At 39.3% G+C, this 27123-nt stretch overlaps 1 protein-coding gene across 2 annotated transcripts; it reads right to left on the bottom strand.

Annotated features, from left to right (window-relative positions):
• Positions 1-275: 275 nt before the first annotated feature.
• On the bottom strand, positions 276-26801 carry CWC15 (CWC15 spliceosome associated protein homolog). Of its 2 annotated transcripts, none has more exons than XM_053708605.1 (7): positions 26659-26801; positions 25913-26057; positions 23771-23883; positions 23456-23538; positions 19862-19969; positions 2224-2342; positions 276-587 (listed from the first exon to the last, which is right to left on the bottom strand). In XM_053708605.1, exons 2-7 carry the CDS (start codon positions 26041-26043, stop codon positions 458-460), a joined length of 684 nt encoding a protein of 227 aa, XP_053564580.1. In that variant the 5' UTR covers positions 26044-26057; positions 26659-26801; the 3' UTR covers positions 276-457. The 2 variants fall into 2 exon arrangements, with proteins under 2 accessions (XP_053564580.1, XP_053564581.1); XM_053708606.1 differs by lacking the exon at positions 26659-26801 and adding an exon at positions 26556-26634.
• Positions 26802-27123: the final 322 nt, after the last annotated feature.

The following is a 27123-nucleotide window of genomic DNA, read 5'->3' as shown; positions in this document are numbered from 1 at the left end:
GAAAATAACCGAGTGTCATGGGAAGTGGGAGGGATTTAAAGGTTTGGTGTGTTGAGGTGTCTTGCCTCCTTCCTAGTGGTAAGGAGGTGAATATTCCCATGTGTGATGACTCTTGGACTCTCACCATCTGATAAGAGAAAATTGTATATTAAAATTGCAATGTGTTTATTGTCCCATTAAGTAGGGGTAACAGTATATTGATTGTACACCTAAGTCTTATAAACAAAAACACCACCAGGAAATATAATGGACAAAAGAAAGAATTCAAACTAAAATTAAAAAAAAAAAGAAAGAAAAAAACATGTTTATTCCCATACAACCAAAATTACATGCAGGCAAAAGACATGGGCTGGTTGAGCGTCCATTTACTGCTGGGGGTGTCAGCAGACAGACGTTCACCTACAGAACACAAACCGATTGCTAAAATATCATTATTAGAGGAGCACATAAAACTGTACTACTTGATATATTTCTCCATAAACTTCTTGTGAAACTCAGAACGTAAAGTGTCATTTACAAATCGCTTCTCTTTCTTCATTTCGTCAACTCCCTTGGCGCAGTTCTTAAAAACAACATCGTCATCCCACCTAAAAAGAGATAGGGCAACATTAAAGGGACATGAAACCCACATTTTTTCTTTCATGATTTGGAAAGAGCATGCAATTTTAAACAACTTTCTAATTTACTTCTTTTACCTAATGTGCTTCAGTCTCTTGATATACTTTGCTAAAAAGCATATCTAGATAGGCTCAGTAGCTGCTTATTGGTTGCTGCACATAGATGCATCGCGTGATTGGCTCACCCATGTGCACTGCAATTTCCTCAACAAAGGTTATCTAAAGAATTAAGCAAATTAGATAATAGAAGTAAATTGGAATGTTGTATAAAATTGTATTCTCTATCTGAATCATGAAATAACATTTTTGGGTTTAATTTCTTTTTAAGTATGGCGCAGTGTAATGGTATCTTTATGGTATAAAATTGCTGTTTGCCTTGTATTAAACATAGTGAAAATACAAAATGTATGGTCTAAAATTTCTTACTTAATATCCATATTTTAAAGAAGCCTTAACATTTTTATACTAATATAAAAATGCAATATACTTATGATTTATTTTGTAGTCTTCCTGTATACGGAAATAGAAGGGAATGGATTTATGTACAAAAACTGATAAGGACAAATCCTGTGCATCTACAGGTACAAGCTCAGGTATCCAGTGTATTAGGTCTCAAGTGTCTTATAAAGGGATATTATAGTAGTCAATAAAATGCATGTTTACCCTGTACGTCTAGTCACAGCAAAAGCCATCAGTAAAACTGTGCTACTGTTTACTACAAGCATTTTTGCAAATAATTGCATATTGCCTATATGCTTCTAACCAAAACTGAATTGCACTAAAGTGCATTGCAATTATGACTATACCATCCCTTTAAAAGAAACATCAAAGTCGAAATTAAACTTTCATGATTCTGATAGAGCATCCAATTTTACAATAACTTTCTAGTTTACTTCTATTATAATAACATCTGTGTTGTTCTATTGATAGTCCCTTGTTGAAAAGGATACCTAGATAGGCTCATGAGCAGAAGAGCACTACAGAGAGCTAGCTGGTGATTGGTGGCTGCACATATATGCCTCTTTTCATTGGCTCACCAGATATGTTTAGCTTGCACCCAGTAGTGCAATGCGGATCCAGACCCTACTCTTTAACAAAGTAAATTGGAAAGTTGACTTTACTGTCCCTTTAAGCTTACACTAAATTCCCCATTCCGTTCCTTTCACAATCTTGGGGTAATACATTTAACCTGTTGATATTTTGCCCACTGTTATCAACACTAAATACAAGCAGAGAAAATGAAGCAATTTCATATACAGCTATTTGCTTTGTATGTTTGATCAGGCAGAAAATACTGTAGAATTAACTATAAGCATTTTTAATGCAGAGATATCACAAAGGATAATACCTAATAATGAGGCAACACGATCTGTATAAAGGATTGAATACATTTTAGTCCGACAGAAACTAACTTACTTTAGTGTTTTTATATTATACTACTGATTAGTTCCCAGAGGTGTAATCAGACTCCATTACTCATTTCTAAACTGCTAGTTTTTAAGCGATGGATACTAACAAAGCACATATGTCCTGTGGGCAACTTCTACAAACTCTTTAAGGGCATTTGATCACATCTAACACATGGATTCAGGGCGCCAGATATTACCTTCTTTTTACTTTAAAACTAGCCAGAGCTTGTGCAGGCACTGTGAGGTTTAGCAGAGGGTTACCACTCAGGATATTCTCCATTCGAATTCTCTCCTCTTCAGCTTTCTGCTCTAGTTCCTGTTGTAAGGGGGGAAAGTAACACATTACAAACCTTGAATTAATAGGCAAGTTTTTTTTGTTGTTTTTTATCGTGGTTGAAGCTTTATTTGCCTTAAAGAGACAATAAGAAACATTTATTAAAAGGGATATGAAACCCTATATTCAGACAGCGCATACAGTTTAAAACAGTTTCAAATTTACTTTAGTATCAAATTTGCTTTGTTCCCAAGATATTCTTTAGTATTATTAGGCTATCATCATTTACACTACTCCTGCTCGTAATGTGGTTGAACACTTCTGCTCCTGTATATATTGGTGACTATCCCTGTGTTTATTGTTGTTCAGTTCTATATTTCTTAAAGGGGTCAGTAAGACAGTGAAACATTGTGTATTCATTTTTAACAATTTTTATAAAATCTATTTTCACAAGTGATAAAATCTGGAGAGTGCTAGTTTCTTTATACACTCACATGATTATTATAAACTATATAGTAAAAGCAGAGCATTGAAAATGTTCTGCAGTCCAGAGACACACTCCTATAGTATGTTTAAAATATCTCCTTTGTTGGGCCAATTAGGGATAGTTCCTACACTCATAAGGCAATCACTGTGTGTAATGCTGTAGGGGTTCTGGATCCTACAGAATGCACATTATTTTGAGAGAGGGGCTGTGGAAAGCCCCCAATTTTCAGCGTTAATATGTATTGAGAGTTAAACTTATTGGGCAGTAGTATTGATGATATTCACCGTTTACTCAGGTGCATATATTTTCACACCATGGAGCTGCACCCATTTGAGGGTGGAAACAATCTTTCCATTTTTTAAAAAAAAATAAAAAAGAAAGAATCTGCTATTTGTAATATGAAAAACAGAACATTCATATTTTCCTTCCCAGGAACATTACCATTAAAATGCAGTGCGTTCCTCATGACCTATTTAATTGGTACACCACCCGACTACAGACCATACAGCTAAAATGTACACTAGATTTTTCTTTGCATAAATGTTCTGTAGATGATCCATTTATATAGCCCACCTGGGAGTGTTTTGTAACAATGTATTGTTTTGCTTATTTTTTTAATAACATTGTGCTTATTTCCAGACTCCTAACCAAGCCCCGAAATATCAGAAGTATACTGATGTCTACAGATTCCTGCTTGCTCCTGTTTGTATAATGGATTATTATTATACTTTATTTATGAGGCGCCAACCTATTCCGCAGTGCTGTCCATGGATACAATTCATTTAAATAAAACAATACAAGACTTGTCAGAGACAGGACAAAATTTACAAACACATACAGGAGGGATTGAGGGCCCTATACCCGTGGGAACTTACAATCTAGAAGGGTAGGAGGTTGAGAAACAGGAGGTGAGGACTGCAAGATTTGGAAAGATGTTAATACAGAGTTAGACGAGGGAAATGTTAGGTAAGTGAAGTTAATTTATTATTGAGTTGGGTGGTAGACTTCCCTGAACAGAAAAGTCTTCAGGGAACATTTAAAGGAAGACAGATTAGGGCAAAGCCTGACAGCACGAGGGAGAGTGTTCCAGAGGGTAGGTGCTGCACGACAGAAGTCCTGCATTCTAGTATGAGAAGAGGTGATAGTTGCGGATGCAAGGAGCAGGTCATTGTTGGATCTTAGTGGACGGGCTGGAGTATACTTGTGTATTAGAGAGGATAGGTAGAGGGGAGCAGCGTTGGTGAGAGCTTTGTATGTAAGGGTGAAAATTTTGAATGTAATTCTGCTGTGAATGGGGAGCCAATGAAGGGAGCCAATGAAGGGACTCGCAGAGAGGTGCAGCAGATGCAGATCGACGGGAAAGGTGGATCAGTCCGGCAGAGGCATTTAGGATGGATTGAAGGGGGGAGAGGCGGGAAAGAGGAAGGCCAGCGAGTAGGTTATTGCAGTAGTCAAGTCAGGAGATAACAAGGGAGTGGATTATTTGCAATTTCCAATTTACTTCTATTATATAATTTGCTTAGTTCTCTTGGTATCCTTTGCTGAAAAGCAAGCCTATGTAGGCATCAGGAGCTAGCTGCACATATATACCTCTTCATTGGTTTACTGATGTGTTCAGCTAGCTCACTGTAAGGCATTGCTGCTCCTTCAATAAAGGGTACCAAGAGAATGAAGAAAAATTGATAATAGAAGTCAATAAGAAAGTTATTAAAATAATGTTATGCTCTATTTGAATCATGAAAGAAAAAAAATGTGGGGTTTCATGCTCCCATGCAATTGAAAGGTTTGAGAGAATAGCTATATAATTCTGCCAGACATCGGTCTGTATAAATAACTGAAAATTATTTCTCGTTTCAGAATGTAGATGAATTCAAAGGCAATCAGTATTGATTTCTCACAGGCAGCTTTTAAGTATAAGACGTGCGACAGGAATGCAAAACCCAACACTGCATAAGTAGCAGGCTTTTCAGAGAGCGAAATCATTTACAGACTTTGATTACAGAATCTCTTTGCAGTGTCCAATGCATAATTAAGCAGTTGCCTAAAGCTGTGAAGACTAAACAGAAAAAAATGATTAGTACACAGCCTGACCCACATACTTTGAAGCTATAGGTTTTACATCTTCTGTGCCACAATTCATCAGGATTGACAAAATATTAAAATATTTTAGTAGCTAGACATGTAAATAGAGAAATTGTATTTCTTTTAAAAATAGCAAAATGGTATGTCATGCAGATCTAACAATGCATGGTAAAAAAAAAAAAAAGATTACTATCAAGTAGTAAATTAGTAATAGAAAACACACTTCCTACATAGGACGCCTCTAGGATCATTATGTATAACAAAACCCAATAACAATGGGTACAAAATACCCTGTAAGATATATATTAATTTGGTATAATTTAAGACCAGTTTGTAAAATCACAAAGTGATAAAGGGACAGTCTACTCCAGAATTTTTATTGTTTAAAAAGATAGATAATCCTTGGGGGCGGAGCCAACCACTACAGAAGCCAGACGTGTTTCTCCTTAGCTCCAGGCTTTCTGCTATAAAATTCAGAAATAAATCATCTCTAAAAGCCTGAAATTACTTCCTTGGACATGAATATTAGCTGCTGCAAGCTTCCAGTAATGAATGAATTGCCATAATTGTGCTGGCTTTTCATTATACACTCTCCAAACATACCGCGTGGGACCATTGAACTCCATTGATTTACATCTAACCTCCCTACTATGGAAGCGCTACTGCTCTGGGAGCTGAATACTCAGCAAATGTTAGAGAGACACTTTAGGAGCCTAGCTGATGACCTATTGTCACTATTAGATCACTTATTGGTGCCGGTACAGAAGAAAGCCAGAAATACAGACCGGATGTCAACCGACAGGAACCGTACAGACACGAAGGGCCCAGCTCTGATGAGATTAGAGGCCCAGCCGAGATCGGATTCTATACTAATGGTGAAGGAGGATTCCAAGCAATTGCTTGTCCGGGGCCTCAGAAGCGCACAGACGGTGACACCCAAGACATGCTTGTCGTTGATACTCCATCAGCCTCCTCTGCCACACAAAAGCGATGAGGTTTTGGGAGCTCCGCAATTGACCCGCTATAGCCCAGGTCTCATTAGTCACGCTGAATCTCCATCGCAAACCGCCGCAAGTTTAGAGCAGCCACCACAGAGTGATATGGTATGTCAGTCAATGGAGGCCAAGCCATGCATCTTATTAATAGTGCCCGCTCAAGAGAACTTAGACTTGGGATCAGTGATTCATATGAAAACTGGCATAGGCTGATAACTTTGGATTCTCAGCCTGAACCCATCGCTGGGTATTCAAGGTCTGGGCATTCTAATGAAAGCTGGCAGGTTTGAAGAGAGTGCCCAATTTGTTATACATGGCACTAGTTTTATTATATATTACTAGTACTAAAGCCCGTGTACACGGGCCATTTTTTTCAGAACAGCGGTCCCACCCCTTGCTCTCTCCCCCCTTTCTTTTGCTCTCTCTTCCCCCCTCTCTTTTGCTTTCTTTCCCCCCTCTCTTTTGCTTTCTCTCCCCCCTCTCCTTTGTTCTCTCTCCCCCCTCTCCTTTGTTCTCTCTCCCCCCTCTCCTTTGTTCTCTCTCTCCCCTCTCCTTTGTTCTCTCTCTCCCCTCTCCTTTGTTCTCTCTCTCCCCTCTCCTTTGTTCTCTCTCTCCCCTCTCCTTTGTTCTCTCTCTCCCCTCTCCTTTGTTCTCTCTCTCCCCTCTCCTTTGTTCTCTCTCTCCCCTCTCCTTTGTTCTCTCTCTCCCCTCTCCTTTGGCTCTCTCTCTCCCCTCTTTGGCTCTCTCTCTCCCCTCTTTGGCTCTCTCTCTCCCCTCTTTGGCTCTCTCTCTCCCCTCTTTGGCTCTCTCTCTCCCCTCTTTGGCTCTCTCTCTCCCCTCTTTGGCTCTCTCCATCCTTTCTTTTGCTCTCTCTCCCCCCTTTCTTTTGCTCTCTCTCCCCACTCTTTGGCTCTCCCCCCCCCTTTGGCTCTCCCCCCCCCTTTGGCTCTCCCCCCCTCTTTGGCTCCCCCCCCCCCTCTTTGGCTCCCCCCCCCCTCTTTGGCTCTCTCTCTCTCCCCTCTTTGGCCCCCCCCCCCCCTTGGCTCCCCCCCCCCTTTGGCTCTCTCTCCCCCCCCTTTGGCTCTCTCTCCCCCCTCTTTGGCTCTCTCTCCCCCCCCTCTTTGGCTCTCTCTCTCCCCCCTCTTTGGCTCTCTCTCTCCCCCCTCTTTGGCTCTCTCTCTCCCCCCTCTTTGGCTCTCTCTCCCCCCTCTTTGGCTCTCTCCCCCCTCTTTGGCTCTCTCCCCCCTCTTTGGCTCTCTCCCCCCTCTTTGGCTCTCTCCCCCCTCTTTGGCTCTCTCCCCCCCTCTTTGGCTCTCTCTCTCCCCCCTCTTTGGCTCTCTCTCTCCCCCCTCTTTGGCTCTCTCTCTCCCCCCTCTTTGGCTCTCTCTCTCCCCCCTCTTTGGCTCTCTCTCTCCCCCCTCTTTGGCTCTCTCTCTCCCCCCTCTTTGGCTCTCTCTCTCCCCCCTCTTTGGCTCTCTCTCTCCCCCCTCTTTGGCTCTCTCTCTCCCCCCTCTTTGGCTCTCTCTCTCCCCCCTCTTTGGCTCTCTCTCTCCCCCCTCTTTGGCTCTCTCTCTCCCCCCTCTTTGGCTCTCTCTCTCCCCCCTCTTTGGCTCTCTCTCTCCCCCCTCTTTGGCTCTCTCTCTCCCCCCTCTTTGGCTCTCTCTCTCCCCCCTCTTTGGCTCTCTCTCTCCCCCCTCTTTGGCTCTCTCTCTCCCCCCTCTTTGGCTCTCTCTCTCCCCCCTCTTTGGCTCTCTCTCTCCCCCCTCTTTGGCTCTCTCTCTCCCCCCTCTTTGGCTCTCTCTCTCCCCCCTCTTTGGCTCTCTCTCTCCCCCCTCTTTGGCTCTCTCTCTCCCCCCCTCTTTGGCTCTCTCTCTCCCCCCTCTTTGGCTCTCTCTCTCCCCCCTCTTTGGCTCTCTCTCTCCCCCCTCTTTGGCTCTCTCTCTCCCCCCTCTTTGGCTCTCTCTCTCCCCCCTCTTTGGCTCTCTCTCTCCCCCCTCTTTGGCTCTCTCTCTCCCCCCTCTTTGGCTCTCTCTCTCCCCCCTCTTTGGCTCTCTCTCTCCCCCCTCTTTGGCTCTCTCTCTCCCCCCTCTTTGGCTCTCTCTCTCCCCCCTCTTTGGCTCTCTCTCTCCCCCCTCTTTGGCTCTCTCTCTCCCCCCTCTTTGGCTCTCTCTCTCCCCCCTCTTTGGCTCTCTCTCTCCCCCCTCTTTGGCTCTCTCTCTCCCCCCTCTTTGGCTCTCCCCTCCCCCCTCTTTGGCTCTCCCCTCCCCCCTCTTTGGCTCTCCCCTCCCCTCTTTGGCTCTCCCCTCCCCTCTTTGGCGCTCTCCCCCCCCTCTTTGGCGCTCTCCCCCCCTCTTTGGCGCTCTCCCCCCCTCTTTGGCGCTCTCCCCCCCTCTTTGGCGCGCTCCCCCCCCTCTTTGGCTCTGCTCCCCCCCCTCTTTGGCTCTGCTCCCCCCCCTCTTTGGCTCTGCTCCCCCCCCTCTTTGGCTCTGCTCCCCCCCCTCTTTGGCTCTCCTCTTTGGCTCTCTCCCCCCTCTTTGGCTCTCTCCCCCCTCTTTGGCTCTCTCCCCCCTCTTTGGCTCTCTCCCCCCTCTTTGGCTCTCTCCCCCCTCTTTGGCTCTCTCCCCCCTCTTTGGCTCTCTCCCCCCTCTTTGGCTCTCTCCCCCCTCTTTGGCTCTCTCCCCCCTCTTTGGCTCTCTCCCCCCCCCCATTTGGCTCTCCCCCCCCCCCCTCTTTGGCTCTCTCCCCCCCCCCTCTTTGGCTCTCTCTCCTTTTTGGCTCTTTTTCCTCTTTGGCTCTCTCTCTCCCCCCCTCTTTGGCTCTCCCCCCCTTCTCTTTGGCTCTCTTTCCCCCCCCTTCTCTTTGGCTCTCTCTCCCCCCCCCCCTTCTCTTTGGCTCTCTCTCCCCCCCCCCCCTTCTCTTTGGCTCTCTCTCCCCCCCCCCCCTTCTCTTTGGCTCTCTGCCCCCCCCCTTCTCTTTGGCTCTCTGCCCCCCCCCCCCTTCTCTTTGGCTCTCTGCCCCCCCCCCTTCTCTTTGGCTCTCTGCCCCCCCCCCCTTCTCTTTGGCTCTCTGCCCCCCCCTTCTCTTTGGCTCTCTGCCCCCCCCCTTCTCTTTGGCTCTCTGCCCCCCCCCCTTCTCTTTGGCTCTCTGCCCCCCCCCTTCTCTTTGGCTCTCTGCCCCCCCCCTTCTCTTTGGCTCTCTGCCCCCCCCCCTTCTCTTTGGCTCTCTGCCCCCCCCCCCTTCTCTTTGGCTCTCTGCCCCCCCCCTTCTCTTTGGCTCTCTGCCCCCCCCCCTTCTCTTTGGCTCTCTGCCCCCCCCTTCTCTTTGGCTCTCTGCCCCCCCCTTCTCTTTGGCTCTCTGCCCCCCCCCTTCTCTTTGGCTCTCTGCCCCCCCCCTTCTCTTTGGCTCTCTGCCCCCCCTTCTCTTTGGCTCTCTGCCCCCCCCCCTTCTCTTTGGCTCTCTGCCCCCCCCCCTTCTCTTTGGCTCTCTGCCCCCCCCCTTCTCTTTGGCTCTCTGCCCCCCCTTCTCTTTGGCTCTCTGCCCCCCCTTCTCTTTGGCTCTCTGCCCCCCCTCTTCTCTTTGGCTCTCTGCCCCCCCCTTCTCTTTGGCTCTCTGCCCCCCCCCTCCTGCTCCCTCTCTGGCTCTGTCTTCGCGGGACCCCGCCCGGCCACGCCCCATCGCGGCAACACCCGCCCGACCACGCCCCTCGCGACGCCCGGCCACGCCCCTCGCGACGCTCCCGTCGGCCACAAACAGCTGTGAGGTCTGGGGAGCGCGTTGCCGCTTCTCACGCAGCAGACCTCACAGCTGTTGCGTAGCTCGCGCTCCCTATCTCACAGCTGCTTGTATGCTGTGTACCTCGCGCTCCCAATCTGTCAGCTATGCCGAGGTGCTCGAGAATAGAATCTAAGGCCAAGTGTTTGTCTGTACTGCGCATGACGGCTTCAGACAAACACTTGTCTTTTATAATATAGGATATTACTAATATACATCTTGAACTTTTAGTTATTCTACAGCTTATTGGAATAATTTTAATTGCGATAGTATTAAAATGACCAATCTGAAGTTTAATATGCACAGGGTAATGATCTGCAGCTATTATGCAAGATAGCAGCTATAACCTAGAGATCCAGATATCGATGTTAATATTGCTTGTCTTGAATGTGACTATAGAAATAGATTAATGCTTGTTTATTGTTGCTTAAGTACTCGTAACTTGTTAAAACTTACCTGTTGGTCACTACTATTTTCTTAATTACTAATGTAACATGACCTTATATGTAAAATAAGATATTACTATTTCATGAGTGCAGCAGAAAGCTTTATCAGCTGAAGTCACCGCTCAAGCCCAATATCTTGTTCATCTAGGTTTACCTGCCATATCAAAATGTACGTTTATAATGTTTTACTCAGTATGCTTTTTTTATAGGGATATCTCTGTGTCTTTACTATGCCTTTAATTCTTCAGACTAAGTATGAGAAAATATGCACGCACTGACGATTAGCTGTTAGATAATCTAATTGAAACACATGGACTCATTTCTATTATGTTAGTTGCCCAGCTTTTAAATACTGCATCTCTCTTAGCTTTCTACACTTTATGAATAATACTGAATATATAGTATCTCATAATAACATCCTTAGGCACAAGCCCAATCCTAAACCGGATATGCATAATCTATCAATAACTATATACAATACTGCTCTAGAAAGGTGCCCACGACAGCGATTCAACCCTCATTAATATATTCTGTATGACGCAGGTACTTTTTACTAGGGCTAGTTTTATTGCCTTGTATTCACACTATATGTGGGTTCGCATCTCACTCTACGCCTTCTTATAATAGTATCACCAGCTTGCTAAATAAGTTTTTGCATATATCCATTCTGAACTGACAATCTACTATAGTACTATATTATCTGTGTGTAGTTAATGGGACGCTGATTTTACACTTTACTAGCCAGCCTTTCTAAACCAGAACATACATTAATGGTAAAATAATACTAACAGGGCCTGTGATATAATGTACTGGTTAGTATGTTTAAAATGGTCCTAGAAGCTCCATAAACATATGATTATAGAACATGTTATATTGCGTCTTACTTATGCCTATACATCTGTAATGCCCTATCTCCCTTGAAATCTTACCGCTAAGATCCCAATGTGTGCTATTATCTGTTATTGTTATAGGTGTCTCATAGACTACTATAGCGGCTTATAGGTTTTGAAATGTGCCTCCGTACCACAATTCAAGTTGTACTCCTAGTGACATTCTCCTATTGTACTACAACTATATACCTACACCTCCTAGTCCTGATCCTGCTATGATAGAAAGGGGTTTGCTATGCACATTCCTATTCTCTAGTATGATTTCATTCTACTTATTTTTGCTAGATATAGTATACCCCAGGTGTTAAAAGATTAATATACACTGGTACCCAACATATATCTCTAATATTATATAGTATAGCCCATATTTACATGTTTATTATCTCCTATATATTTTCACTTTTTAACCACTATACTATTCCCGGGTTGCTGTTTTACAGAGCCACTAGCTCCCATGTTATCGGTTATCTCTTTACCGACTGTATCTCCCCTCATCCTTTCCCGCTCTGCATCTAGGAGCGGGTCATATCCACCATCCCTCAACCGTCTCTGTCCAGTGGTGACAATATCCCTGAGGGGAGATACTGCATTAATGCTCCAATACCCCCCCCCCCCATTGTTGTTGACCATAGCTAGTTACATTGCTATCCCCATCATTTCCATCAAATAACTTAAGTACATAATAATATGATTACATAGAAAAATTATTTGCGTAAGCGGTGCTTACCCGCTGACATTTCCCTAATTTCCCCCTTGCTCTTTATTTTGCTCTTGATATTATGACCCTGCCCTTAACAATAAGAAGCATTCAATTATATGTACAAAATTGGGTCTATCTGGTAGCTACAGTGCTCTTTTAGAGCGTCTTTTACCACTATGGCCTGGAATAATAGCTACTCACAGTATCCTATAAAAAACATAAAAGGAGGGTTTCAGATATATTTTGACATTCACGTTATGTTTTCTTTTCCTGTCATATTGTTGTTAAGACAATCACTGCTATGTTTTGTAATATGTATGTGTCATGGTTTCATGTTGTCATTTTGAAAAACCCTCAATAAAAATTATAAAAAAAAAAAAAAAAAAAAAGATAGATAATCCCTCTGTAATTACCTTGTATCTAAGCCTCTGCAAACTGCCCCCTTATTTCAGTTCTTGACAGATTAGCATTTTAGCCAATCAGTGCTGACTCCTAGGTAACTTCACGTGCGTGAGCTCAATGTTATCTATATGACACATGAACCAACACCCTCTAGTGGTGCAAAAAACTGTCAAAATGCACTCAGATTAGAGGCAGCCTTTAATGTCTAAGAAAGTAGCATATAAGCCTACCTACGTTTAGCTTTCAGCTAAGAATACCAAGAGAACAAAGCAAATTTGGTGATAAAAGTAAATTGGAAAGCTGTTTAAAATTGCATGCCCTATTTTAATCTTGCAAGTTTATTTTGGACTTGACTGTGCCTTTAATATACTTTTTACCTCTGTGATTACCTTGTATCTAAGCCTCTGCCGACTACCCCCTTATTTTAGTTATTTTGACAAACTTGCATTTTAGCCAGTCAGTGCTGACTCTTAGGCAACTCCACGTGCATTAGCACAATGTTATCTATATGGGACACATGAACTAACGCCAACTAGCTGTGAAAAACTGTCAAAATACCCTATGATAAGAGGCGGCCTTCAAAAGGCTTAGAAATTGAAAGCTAGGTTTAGCTTTCAACATAGAATACCAAAATAACAAAGCAAATTTGATGATAAAAGTAAATTGGAAAGTTGTTTAAAATTGCATGGCCTATCTGACTAGACTGTCCATTTAAAATGGACATGAAACAATAAACAAATGCTAGCTACAATGATGCATTCACAAAAAAGATTACTCTGAGAATAACATGTAGATGAAAGTTTTAGTGTCTATAAAACAATGGGCGCTGCCATGTTATAACTTAGGTTACCTCCTCTGCTGTCTCCAGTTAGGGACAGTTATAAGTGTATAACAGAAAAGCTCATAATTTCAGGAAGGAATTACAGGAAAAGGGGATAAAAATAATGAAAGTATATTGCAGCCCTTTTTATATGTACTGTATACGGTTTATCATTTTATATTACCATCTCAAAGTGTTTAATGTCCCTTTAAGTGTTTTTAAATCATAGATTAAAAGAAACGCTCTGTGCACACACAGTACAGGGTAACGGACCATTAAATACAGTAGAACTGCACAAACAACAAAAGCAACATAAAAAGACAAAAGCACGTCATCTGAATTTTAATTGAGATGTAGATTTTTTTCTGAGAAATTTCAGCTAGTTCTATTCTCCATCCCCCCCTGCAGCTGGTGTCTCGGAAAGTTTGCATATAAAAATATTGTGCACATTTAGATAATTCTATGAAGTGAATTATAAAGCTATTTAAAATGACATGCTCTATCTGAATCATGGAAGTTTAAAGGGACATGAAACACATTTTTATTTTAAACAATTTTCCAATTTAATTATCCAAGTTGTTTTGTTCTCTTGCTATCCTTTGTTGAAAAGGATACCTAGGTAGACTCAGGAGCTGCTGACTGGTGGCTATATACAGTTATATATATATATATATATATATATATATATATTGCACCGAAATTTCGGCTGCAGAAAGTTTCGACCGAAAATGAAATTTTTGGCTATTTTGCCTGTTATTTTCGGTAAAATTATTGTGTAGCATGTTTCAAATGTGATGCTAACCTAAAGCTGCTGTTTAAGTTTATTACTTGACTTACTGTTCTGCATATAATGAGTTTTCTAGGACTATACTTTATTTGGATAATTGTTAAAAAAAACAAACCTGTTAAATATGATTCTTTTACATAGAACTAAATGAAGAATAATACAGTATATTGATATTTATAATTGTTTTAAGAAGGGATGCACCAAAATTTTGGTCGCAGAAACATTTTGGCCGAAAATGGCATTTTTTTTTTTTCCTTTTTTTTTTTTTTTTTTTTTTTTTTTTTTTTTTCCTTGGTAAAATTATTGTGTGGCATATTATTGTTTTAAGATATTTTTGTCCAATTTTAGTGTGTTACTTTCAATAAAAGTGTGGACTTTTTTATTGGCTCTAATTATGCAAAAAAAAAAAAAAAAAAAATTGAAAATCATTTGAAAAAATACATTTTCTGTATCAGTTTTCGGCCAAGTGCATCCCGGATTTTTGGATTCGGTCCAGAATGTCCATTTTGGTGATATATATATATATATATACACACACACACACATACACACACACAGGTAGCCCTACACACAGGTAGCCCTCAGTTAAGCCGGGGTTGAAATTGAAACCCATTGTAAACCCAGTTTATAATGCAAGTCAATGGGAAGTGAGGGAGATAGGTTCCAGGCCCCTCTCAAAATTGTCATAATTAACACCTAATACATTATTTTTAAAGCATTGAAATGAAGATTTTAAATATTAAACAGAATTATAAACCTAATAAAATAATTACACAACACAGACTTCACTTGCATTTTTCTGCAAAGTTCTTTCTATGCATTCTGGACTGATTTATAGACCGGAAGATCTTGTTCCTTTCAAATCTGCTCGATAGCTCAGGTCTGGTTAAACTGATTAATTTCAGCTTGCTTGACTTTGCTGCAACACAAGCGGACAGCTCCACCTACTGACTATTTTAATAAATGCACTGCTTATCAATGCTTTTCAATAGCAGTCACATGACTGGAAAAAAAAAGGTTGTTATTCTGAAACCGTGTAAATTGAACCGTTGTAAACCGAGGGCCATCTGTATATATAGCTCTATCATGTTATTGACTCACCCAGTGCGTCAACTAGCATTATATCCCCCCCCCCCCCCCCCGGATATGTCCTGTATTGAGAAACTAAACTTTATCAAATTTTAAATGTGTATTTTTCTGGCTGTAGATAGGAGGAAGTTGTCCTTAAAGTGATTGTAAAGTTTAATGAATAAAGTATATAAATACTCCTAAAAACAGGAGCACTTTAAAGGGCACTTTCATTCATGAAGTATAAGATACTTCATGTAGAAAGCACCTTTATTTGATTCAATCGATCGCCGCTCTTAGCTCCTACAGCAGCGCATGACTAAAAAAAATTTTTGGATAAGAGGTGACGTTTTCACCTCTTAGCCAATAGCCGTGCGGTAAATCCGGCTCCCATGGGCGCCAAGCCGGATTTACCGCACGGCTATTGGCGAAGAGGTGAAAACGTCACCTCTTAGCCAAATATTTTTTTTAGCCGTGGGCTGCTGTAGAAGCCAAGAGTGGCGATCGATTGAAACAATTAAAAGGAGCTTTCTACATGAAGTATCTTATACTTCATGAATGAAAGTGCCCTTTATTTGTTTCAATAGTAAATCCTAGCGTTTGTAAAACCCTAGGATTTACTTTCACTTTAATTACTTAAACTTTACAATGACGCTTCTTTAGCAGATAGATGACTAATCTGGCTTCCTCCAATTGTTGCGTGCCCCATTTGGCGTCCAGCTTGTGGGGTACACATCGATTGGAGGAATCCGGATTCATCATCGATATGCTAACTACAGTAGGAGATGCGGGTGGAGGATCGCCGGTCTGTTTTCCATAAAACAAATGTAAGCATTTTAAACAAGAAGCGTCATTGTAAAGTTTAATGAATTAAAGTGCCCCTGTTTAAGATTTTTTTTAGATACTGGGCACTTATTCATTAAACTTTACAATCACTTTAAGAGCCTGTGATAACATTAGTAATAAATAGAGATAGGAAGGCCTGCAAAAAAAAAAAAAAAAAAACGGAAAAATGGGGGGAAAAAACACTGTGCTCACGCACGTGGAGTTCAAGTGAGCCTGCTCTGATTGGCTAAAAAGATGGCTGAAAACTGACCCCTTATTTCAGTTCTTTTGACAGAGACTTAGATACAAGGTAATCACAGAGGTAAAAAGTGTATTTATATAACAGTGTTAATTGTGCAAAACTAGGGAATGGGTAATAAAGGGATTGTTTATATTTTTAAACCATAAGAATTCTGGTGTAGACTGTCCCTTTAATGAAATTCTTCTGAGACTTTATGTATAGTCTCAAATCATTGCAAGTTTTCTCAGCTGAAGACAAGAAAATCCTGCAATACAATGCAAGTACACTGTACTTCTCAATGCAATGCTCAAATAAGAGAAATAAGCATTTCTGCCTCTAGGGGGCACTGCAGAGGAAAGGCTTCAGTTTAGTTTGCTTGCGGGCTCCATCTTGTACCTCCTACAGTGGGTGATTGTTGGTGTACAGTAGATGATAATTAAGGCTTGAGAGGACAGAAACTATGAGAGGAGGTTACATTTGTCTGACAAGTTAGTTTATCTTTATAACCTTAAGCTAAATGATTGCTTTTAATGTTCTTCACCATCACAGCACAATGTTTGCCTATAGTCTTGCCAGTAAATTGTTAGTTTTTCCCCTCTACTCAGTAAAATGGTGAGACCAACATCTAGAGTTTAAAAACCATTTCCACAGTGCAATTGCTGCTGAGAGCAACGCTGCAATTTGCAAATACTGTTTTCCAAATGCTACAAGGACGACAAAACACATCCTTGCATGCCAGAGTTGCCCTAAAGACATTAAAAATACTTTATGGAATTAATGATGATGGTCATAATGAAAGTGCAAGTAGATTTTCCCTCCAAAGTTCTCATTCCAGAAGCACTCTTTCTGCTGCTTCTGTATCATTACAAAGTGTTTCTTCACCAGCAGCATCTTTAAAGTGAAAGTCAATCCTAGCATTTGTAAAACGCTAGGATTGACCATGGAAACAAATAAAGGGGACCCTTAGGAGCGGGATTTCTGCACGGCTATTTGCCAAGAGGTGGAAACGTCAACTCTCTAGCAAAACAGCGTTCTCCCGTGGGCTGCTTGAGCAGCTCAGAACGGTGAACGCTTGAAACAAATAAAGAGCTTTCTCATAATAAAATCTTTCACTTTACTTTCTTCAGTAGTTGTAAGCTTGTTTCAATCCGTGCAAACCTTATGTTTTTAGAAGTCCATGAGAAAAATGACAAATATAAAGAGGAAGAAGAAATGGAAAATGATAGCAATAGTTCAGAAAATGAGATAGATTAAAAATTGGATGTATATGTTGTCTTTTCTCAATTTACTTTTTTTAAAGTTAAACCTCGCTATGGAGCTTAAAGTGATGGTAAATTTGCTTGTCTGCACAACCTCCCTAAGCTTACTCCCTTTCATTTATGTATGAGTTTAATTCATGAATTTTAATCATTTTAATTTTTTAAACTTTTATTACCTTTCAATCCTCAGATTTCTATCGTTCCGTAGTCCACCCGGCTGCTTTTTTTTTTAATGTTGGGATGAAGTTTTCTTTTTAGCCTATTGAAATCCAGGCCGATAGGCGACCTGGAGTTTTTCTGACACTCCCCATTGATCTAAAGCGCATGCGCGAGTCATTGCTAGATGTCAATCATCCCATGCGCGCACCCGTTTAATGTATGTCTGGTAGTTACACTAGGGAATTTCAAGTTACGTTAGTAAAATAGTTTAGTCTAGGCTAGGGGATCTGGATCGGAGCAAAACATATACGTGTTTCATTCACAAATGTAAGCAATGAATCTCCGATTTCATTGTTTACATTGTGACGTTTACTTGCATGCACCAATGGTATGTATTGTGAGCCGTGGGAGGAGCAAGCAACAGTAGACGATCTTTTAGAAAACGATTATAAAGGTTTATTTTCGATTTTTTAACAAATAAACATAGCGACTAATGTCCCACCTTACTCTTAAACATAAATAATGATAGCATAAGCAGCAACTTTACCATCACTTTAAATATGGAGGTGGGCCTTACACCCCCCAATTACCATATCCTATTGGCACAAGTAATGCCAGTTACTTAACTATTTATTTGCAATTGGCGTTAAGGGACAAATCTGATTATTTTTAATGTTGATGCGTGTTTTTTTTTGTTGCTTTTGAGGGAAAGGGGGGTGGTTACCTGTTCACATGTATAGTGAAGTGTTTTTAAAATATACAGACTTTGTTATTCCATTTGTAACAAAAAATAAAGCATAATACTTTTATAGTCACTGCATTTCATGTCCCCAGTGTAACAAAATGACTTTCTATTTGTAAAACTACTCCATGCTGCATTTTTTTTATTTTTTCTAGAGAGTGAGTGTGTGTGAGTGAGTGTGTGTGAGTGTGAGTGTGTGAGTGTGTGAGTGTGTGAGAAAGAGAGAGAAAGAAAGAAAAAGAAAGAAAAAGAAAGAAAAAGAAAGAAAAAGAAAGAAAAAGAAAGAAAAAGAAAGAAAAAGAAAGAAAAAGAAAGAAAAAGAAAGAAAAAGAAAGAAAAAGAAAGAAAAAGAAAGAAAAAGAAAGAAAAAGAAAGAAAAAGAAAGAAAGAAAAAGAAAGAAAAAGAAAGAAAGAGAAAGAAAGAGAAAGAAAGAAAAAGAAAGAAAAAGAAAGAAAGAGAAAGAAAGAGAAAGAAAGAGAAAGAGAGGGAAAGAAAGAGAGGGAAAGAAAGAGAAAAAGAAAGAAAGAAAGAAAAATAAAGAAAGAAAAAGAAAGAAAGAAAGAAAGAGAAAGAAAAAGAAAGAAAGAAAGAAAGAAAGAAAGAGAAAGAATTTCCCTGCAGTTCAGGCCATTTCAAATGGGTTGTGGTGTAAAAAAAAATAAAAAAAAATGCTATTTTCTAAACAAAAATAAACTTATAGAAACTTTTCATTCATTTTATACTCTTCCACTGGTATAACGAGTCATTGGAAACACATTAAGGGGAAACCAATTTTACAGTACACTGTCCCTTTATGCATATTTTGCACAGTTATATTTTCATATAAATGAGGTTTCTAAATAAACAGACTTTGCTGCTAGGATGGGTATCAAGAAAAGAAACATCAGAGACCAGAACATCATGTTCTCAGCAAAACAAATTCATGTAAATGGCCCAATAACATAACTTGTGCTATACCACTAACCAGCTGAGATACAACAGCACACTCTAGTGGAAGACATTACAGCATGTCATTTGCTTGTATACCAATGATAATTAGCAAAAACAAATCCCTGACCAACAGCTTGTAGGGTCACTTTTTAATGGGATTAAGCTTAATTGGAGTTTTTATTGTAAATCAGGTAGGATCTGTATAGGTTGAACGTCTGTCTTCTTTCAACCTCATCTATGTTACTATGTGTCATTTTAGCATTACTGACCCTGCGAGTCTATGGATTATCCACGGAGTACCACCTGGTAGCAACAGAGAACTGCTGGTCCCAAGCAGAAACAGCCCTTCAGCCAATCAAGAGGGGCAGTATCACAACCTAGCTGTGTGACTGCTGCTGCTGATAGTTAAAAGTATTGCTGAGCCTGTGTGCTTAACCCCTTTGCAGCAGTAAAAGACAAAGTTGTAGGGTCGGTAATTATAAAACTACATGCTCTTAACAAATTACAGCATGTCATTTTTGCAGTACAACGTCCCTTTAAGTATGAGCTTTAAAACACTATCATACTAGTTAAATATTAGCCTCACAATGGGGGTGAGAGATACAGAAAACTGACAATTTGAAAATGTTTCTTCAGCAATATAACACTTATCACTTGCTTGTCCGAGTACACCGTCTCTTTAAACATCAAACCTGCAAGTTTTCGTGATAAATATGGAATATATTTGGAAGCAATTAAAGAGCATTTGCACAAAGATATAAGCAGTCACCAAAACAAATATAGAAACATAATGTGTGTCAATCTTTTTTTCTAACAAACAGAAATATATTCGGATCCCCAAAGCTTGAATAGCTTCCTGCATTTCAAATTCTTGCAGTCTACTTACAAAACCAGCTGTATTTCATGAATTACTGAAGCAGGAGATTGGGCACAAGGAACGTATGAATGGCACGTACCTTTCGGGCTTGTTCTTCTGCTCTTTCCTTTTTGATTTTCTCAAGCTCAGCTATAAGGGCGGCAGTATCATCATCACTGTCGTCATCTGAATCTTCATCTTCTTCTTCCTGACACAAACATAACATCTTGTTCAAATATACAGATATATACACTTCAAAACATGATTTAGATGGTTTTAGATTACATTAAAGGGCCATTCCCCCCCTCCCAGGAATTAAAGGGACATTTTAGTTGAAAAATGACATCCTATAATTAGAGCATGTAATTCTAAGACTAGCAACCCTACTAATCCATGTTTTTAACCTCTGCAAAAGTTTTAACTGTAGAACTAACACTGGGAAACCAGAGCACTTATGGTCCTGAGCGGAAACTGACGCTGATCCAATCAGCAGCATTGGTTACACAGCTGGGTCATGTGATTAGTGCTGCAGACTTTATCACTGCCAGTTTCAACTCGGGACCAGCAGTCTCTTGTAATTCCTGAGTGGTACTTCTATGTGTTTAACCCCTTTGCAGGGTTTATATACGTAGGAGGTGCAGGGTTGCTAGTCTTACAATTACATTTGTCAACAAATTAGAGCATCTACTTTTTCAACTAGAAGGGCCCTTTTAACATTTGACTGGAATAAATTTATTAAAATGTATGAAGTAGCAAGAAATGTGCGCAGGGGTATATAAAACAACAATAATTTGTTCTTAAAGAGAAACAAAAAGATGTGAGAAATCTGTTCTTGAGCTACAATCATAGTAAATATAGATTAGGTTAGTGAAGGTATTAAGAAGGGTTTACTTTGACAGTAAAGTTAAAAAAAAAAAATCTCATGATTCAATATAACACGCGATTTTAAACAGCTTTCAAATTCAATTTTAAGAAAATTTGCTTTGTTCTTTTGAGGAGCAGTGCACTACTTGGAGCTAGCTGGTGATTGGAGGCTGCACATATAATCACTTGTTATTGGCAAACCGCAAAGCTCCCAGTAGTGCACGCCTCTTGAACCTACCTAGGGTTCCTCTTCAACAAAAGGATACAAAAAGAATTAAGCAAACTTTATAGAAGTAATAGAAGTGGTTTAAAATGGAATGCTCTATCTGAATCATAAAATAAAAAATGACTTTACTTTCACTTTTAAAAGAACATTATACTCCATTTTTCTTTGTTCTATTTAAAGAGATATTTCAAAACATACATTAAAAATAAATAAAAAAAATAACATTTATGGAAGCAATTCTAAGTCTACCAATAAAGCTTTAAGCTGTTCCCATCAACTAGTAATCATTAGATAACCATATTTGCTGCACCTTTTATATACATTTAATAACCTTTAAAGGGGACTAAAAGATCAAATTTGATAGGATTTTTTTTTTTTTATTCGTACACTATAAATCAATAAACAAATGAGACCAGAAGAAAAGTATTTGTCAAAACAGTCAGAAAAAAAGCCCATTATATAATTTTATTAATAATATAATTAGAATGATATACAAACGCAAGGTGTCCACAAAACTATTTAATACTTTGGTGCCACCCATACGATGCTTTAGGAGCCAGGGAACTATACTATAAGTTAAAGTTGGGCGCCATGAAAAGTTTTGGAGCCAAATAGTTTGTTGCAGACAAATTTATGGGATCTTTTCAGAAATAGAATATTTTTGGAATAAAAAATGATGCTGTGACAATCAATAGCATTAAAGCCTAACAGAAATTTAGTATCATAATCTCGTATAACAATCTGTATTTCCTCATAATCCCTGGGCACTATACACAAGTATGTTATGGTATAAGAGAAGGAATAGAGTACTCATCTGCAGTAATAAAGGATATATATGAATGAGCTACTTATCACTGCATAGAAAGTAGCCGGTAAACTTCTGAAGTTTGGAGCATGTACTTTTGTCTCTTTTGGATATTGGAAAAACCCCAATTTATTTACAGAAATAAGGGGTAAAATAAATAAAAACGTGTATCAAAGTATTTTACTATGTATAAACATTTTATGGTAAATAAGACATGAGTTTAATGTCCCTTTGATGCCGTTTAAATTAGTGTTTTTATAGCTACCATGTTTGTCCTGAACCACTTTAAGGCTAAGGTGCAGCATGGAGGTGACTTAAGTTCGAACTAATGTCACCTGAAACAAATGTTTGTACTTTTTAATCTTTAAAGTTGTTTGGATCTATCATAGGCATTTCCCCTACCTTAAAGATATCCTATTCATCAACAAGCCTGACATCTCCAGTAAGTAAAATACTAACAATACAATCTATGTGGTACTGAAAATAAAGAGGTGGTAGATTCGCCTACACCCTAGATACATTACCCAGGAGGCAAAGCAGCAAGTTGTTTGGAACTCTGCAAACTTAGCTCAGCACGTGGTTCTTTATCTTACTTTGCCAAACCACCAGTTTTGTCCTCCATAGACATTACTGCATCAAGCCTGTGCATTTTCTTGTGTTACAAAGCTGCAAACTTATATCTGTCAGTTCCATACTGCAGTCTGACTGTAAGAACTGAATAGCTCATTAATAGTCAATATGTAAAGCACATTGATTTGAAACGTTTTTGCGATACACATTTAAACAAATTGTGTCTAGTAACATCTATATTATGTAATCATTTGTTTTTTGTGTTATAATACGTAAAACTCCAATAAAGTGTTGTTTTTTTAATCAAGATCTCAGTCATTACTGTTACAGTGCAAACATATTAATAACCTATCCAGAGGATGCATGCACCAGCATAGAAATAATGCTCCCGCGCAAAGATCCTGTGGTGGCCAATATCGTGACATAGGCATGGCTGCAGAAATTTAAAAAAAAAAAAATCTACTTGTCCACGGGACTAAAGTGGTAGCCCAGTCTACTTGTCCCTTATGACAATCCACTTGTCCTGACACGCAAATGTAATGGGACATGTATATATATATGTTTTTTGTGGGGTACTCCCACCTCTGCCAACTCATAACAGGTAATATTTGTAATCATCATTTAAAATACTCTAGTTTTCACAAGAGGGTGCTGCAAAATACATCAAACATTGTAAATAATGTTGTCCCTTTGCTTTCCTCAAAGTTACTGAGCAGAATGTATCAATCAATCAATGCATGCAATCGTGCATGATTAACAGCCCCTCCTCCGCCTCTGGACTATCTCCACAGCTTCTTCTGCTGCTCCTATGCAGCTTTTCACACGCTTCCTGCTTTAGGCAGGAGAGTGGGACTAGCTGGGGGGGGGCGGACCTCCGATGTTGCCGAGCAGGAGAAACAGCTTGCCATGGGTCCGGTGCACTGCAAGCCCGCTGCAGGAGTAAAGGTGGGGAAAATCCACCTGCCCAGTGCCAAAAACTGCTTGCCCTGGGCAATATATATTGCGTATCCCTGTCGGTTGGCTTTGTGTATTTTATTGTTAATACAGGTGTTTAATCAAAACTGAAATGCAATGATATTAGACAGTCCCTTTAAAAAGGTATCATCTACAACAAGTTGGTTATTTGTGCTTTCACCAAAGGTTTTTTTTTTCCCATAAGAGATGACAGCTGTATCCGAGGATCAAACTGAGCATGATAATCATGCAAGATTAAAGAAAAAGCTACATACATCAGTGAGGGGGTCATCGGCATCAAGATTCGCTGCTGGTATTTGATCTAGACGAGGTTTCTTTGATATAGAAGATGCATGTTCTAAAAGAAGAAAAAATAATTAAAAAGAAAATCCAAAGATGTTTTATTCAGAGAACATTGCAATTTCCCACTTTAACCTTTTGGAATGCAATAGTTTGACTTTTCTCAAATAAATAAACTTCTAGGTTTGAGTAGTATTTTACTATATTTCAGCTTTAAATTGTACAAAAATGAGTCAATACTCTCAAACACATGCTAAATAAAAGCTAAACTAAAGCAAATGTATCAGTACCTCTTGTTGGCCTGTCTCTATTCTTCTCCCTCACAACAACCCGTTCTCTCTCTTCCAGTTCCCTTCTGAAGTCACGGCTACGAACCTCCTCGGGGGCATCCTGTGTAGTTTGTCTACATATACAAACAAAAGTGTATTTACAAATCTGCAACACCTGCTTGACAAGCAACAAACAGAACGAACTAGAATAATGTATTTAAACTATACAGAGGTCAAAAGATGAACATAAAACAGAGCACAAACACAATATGTATATACAATCTAAATAGCACCAGTGGTATTTATATTAAAAAAAAAAAAAGGTTTATTTTGTCTTTTCTTGACCTTAGTTGATTATAATTTTAACTGGAGATGTACCAAAGTTGTTGATGGAGAAATACACTATGGCATCACGTTATCCCTTTTCACAAGTTATTGTTTGGCATATTATATAGCAAATACAGGCTAGATATAATGATGTATTCAAATTTAAGATTAGCCTTAGAATAATATGTAGATGTATTTTTACCATTATATTAGTTGTTTAAATACTGATAAGTGTAAAAATTTTTTAATAAAGTGCTCTAGATTCTATAAAGTGCTCTAGATTCTATAAAGTGCTCTAGATTCTATAAAGTGCTCTAGATTCTATAAAGTGCTCTAGATTCTATAAAGTGCTCTAGATTCTATAAAGTGCTCTAGATTCTATAAAGTGCTCTAGATTCTATAAAGTGCTCTAGATTCTATAAAGTAATGGATGTCACCATGTTTGAACTAGTTTTCTATTTAAAGGGACAGTCTACACCAGATTTTTTATTGTTTTAAAAGATAGCTAATCCCTTTATTACCCATTCCCCAGTTTTGCATAACCAACAGTTATATTAATATACTTTTAACATCTGTGATTATCTTGTATCAAGGCCTCTGCAAACTGCCCCTTTGTTTCAGTTCTTTTGACAGACTTGCAGTTTAACCAATCAGTGCCTGCTCCCAGATAACTTCACGTGCATGAGCACAGTGTTATCTATATGAAAAACATGAACTAACACCTTCTAGTGGTGAAAAACTGTTAAAATGCATTCTGAAAAGAAGCGGCCTTCAAGGTCTAAGAAATTAGCATATGAACCTCCTGGGTTAAGCTTGCAACTAAGAATACCAAGAGAACAAAGCAAATTTGGTGATAAAAGTAAATTGGAAAATTGTTTAAAATGACATGCCCTATCTGAAACATGAAAGTTTATTTTGGACTAGACTGTCCCTTTAAATCTATTTATTGCTGAGAACATTTTGAGAAATATATATAAACCAGGCAATAAAGTGGAGTTTGTTTAAACAAGTATCTGTCCCTAATTGTTTGCAGCATGACAGTGAGATAAGCTGAAAACTTAAAGGGCCATGATACCCAAATGTTGAAACACTTGAAAGTGCTGCAGCATAGCTGTAAAAAGCTGACTAGAAAATATCAGCTAAACATCTCTATGTAAAAAAGAAAGATATTTCACCTCAAAATGTCCTAAGTATTCACACCCCATTGTAAAGGGTTTTAAGCAGCAAATCAGTATGTCTGTCCCGGAATCAGCAAGGGAGCGAGCATCGTGTACATTAATGTTATTTCCCTTTTCAGTTTAAGGAAGTTTACTATGAAATCTTATGAGAGTTAAGCGAAATCTCATGAGATCACAGTAAGAGAGTTCATGACCCTCAGCACTGTTGATGCAGATTGGCTGCTATTCCATTTCTTTCTTTTTTTACCTGCAGCTGAAGTATAACTTTTTACAGAGCACTTACTCTGGTGAGCTGAGGAAATTATGAGGTAAAATATCTTCCTTTTTTACAGAGATGCTAAGGTGATATTTTCCTGTCAGCTTTTTACAGTTATGCTGCATCACTTTCAAGTGATTTAGCATATGAGTATTATGTCCCTTTAAGTTCAAACATTACTTTATAGAAACTCAGTGGAATTTAGAAAACCAACAATTTTTAGAGTTAAATTATTGGAAAAGTAGACAAAATAATTAATGAAAGTATGTTGCAAAGTTTTTTTTAACTACACATTGTATATTACAATATCATACTACTGTTTAATATCCCTTTAAAATTATATTTGATGTCCTATAATTGATTCTTAATGATAATGGGATGATAGCAAATAAACCCAAATACCTGTATTTGATTTTAGTGTGAGACGGAAGGTCTCTGCTGGAATATTGTTTCGAGAGCTGACTGAGATCTCCCTCTCCTTTTCCTCTGCCTCCTCTTGCAGGCTCAAACGTTGGTCTGGCCGCAGTTGTCATCTTCTAAACAAGCTCTGTTTATAACAATATAATATTATTAGAAATAAAGTTAGTTTCTTGCAGCCAGAAAGTAAATATGTGAACACATTATGATAAATAAAACAGTGAAATCAATAAGACATCATTAAAACACTGATGCAAATTAACATTGAAGTGGCTGATAGTCATTATTTAGAATAATGCATCCTAGCCATGAAAATGGGAAGCCAGACATGAAAGTTATTGAACAAGGATCCCCCTGCTAAATTAATACACACACTACAGTATATATATATATATATATATATATATATATATATATATATATATATATATATATATATATATATATATATATAACAACTGATTACCCAACAGCAAACTATAACCTATAAACCAATAACCTGAGTTACTGTGCACATAAAATAACATAAAACAGAAACACAGTAGATAAATTAAAAAACGATCAACGCATTCAATTAATAAGAATCTCACTGAAAACTACATTTTGTCTTATTGTTTTTGTTACAGACCTCATAACTCAATGCTCACTATTAATACTTGAACTGATTTGAACATCATGTACGGAAGACGGAATTAGTGAGACCCACATAACTAGAAGTCACACAAACTAACCTCCCAGGCCAGGAAACGGCCGCCTCCTCCCCTGCAAGCCTCTATCTCGCTTCTCCCGGACCCGGAACAGTAAAGCGTTTCAGCAGCGGAACACGGTGAATGACGTCATCATTGCAAGACAGAGATTTCCGCTTTCCCCTGACACTTAATGATGACGTAAACACTACAACTATTTAGGAAGCGATGCACTTAGGTTTATTAGGCTACCATTATGGGAAACCTTACCTCACGCATCCCTCTGGCGGGCATAGCCTAGTATTACACACACCGCTAATGACATTTAATTTAAAACCGATTTGTACATCAAGGATTTAGGGGACCTGATGATCTCGGAAACAGTTTATTTTTTAAAGACGATCTTTAATGAATGTAGCTAAATTGTTGGGAGAGGTGTCTTAACTACCTACCAGCGTTATTTAACATTTACTCTTTTTCAAACATCATATTTTGTCCAATAGTCCAATA

Source organism: Bombina bombina, chromosome 3 (genome assembly GCF_027579735.1).
Source record: "Bombina bombina isolate aBomBom1 chromosome 3, aBomBom1.pri, whole genome shotgun sequence".
NCBI classification, from domain to species: Eukaryota; Metazoa; Chordata; class Amphibia; order Anura; family Bombinatoridae; genus Bombina; species Bombina bombina.
The sequence above is the reverse complement of the archived record's forward strand: the minus strand, read 5'-3'. Positions and strand labels throughout refer to the sequence as shown.